The sequence below is a fragment of the Theropithecus gelada genome, unplaced genomic scaffold (genome assembly GCF_003255815.1).
Source record: "Theropithecus gelada isolate Dixy unplaced genomic scaffold, Tgel_1.0 HiC_scaffold_7929, whole genome shotgun sequence".
In the NCBI taxonomy this organism is placed as follows: Eukaryota; Metazoa; Chordata; class Mammalia; order Primates; family Cercopithecidae; genus Theropithecus; species Theropithecus gelada.
Window position 1 is genome coordinate 1890 of NW_020264658.1, and position 231 is coordinate 2120.

Here is a 231-nt window from a genome sequence, read left to right on the forward strand (position 1 = left end):
TCGTTTATCTCTATATGGCTCTCACCATCAATGTGGGAGAAGAAGAAATAATGTCTTGGGTACCCAATGGAAGGCAAAGATGTAAAGGGCAGCTAATACAAAGTATCTCAAGGGGCATCCTCCATTCTTACCTGGAGCAGCTCCACATCTGGTTTATGACACATTTTCATTAGTTCCTGATACATTTCTTTCAAGTGTTTACTCTTTTGATCCATGTTGACCCAACTTCTC

General features: G+C 40.7%; 1 protein-coding gene across 1 annotated transcript in view; it reads right to left on the reverse strand.

The window, feature by feature from the left end:
- Positions 1-224, reverse strand: part of LOC112618016 (tripartite motif-containing protein 43-like) — a gene marked incomplete at both ends in the record, with an annotated part of 2106 nt that extends 1882 nt beyond the window's left edge. The window contains one exon of the mRNA XM_025374637.1: positions 131-224. Within this exon, the coding sequence (XP_025230422.1) occupies positions 131-224 (94 nt within the window). The remainder of the gene's footprint in view (positions 1-130) is intronic.
- Between the last annotated feature and the right edge of the window lie 7 nt (positions 225-231).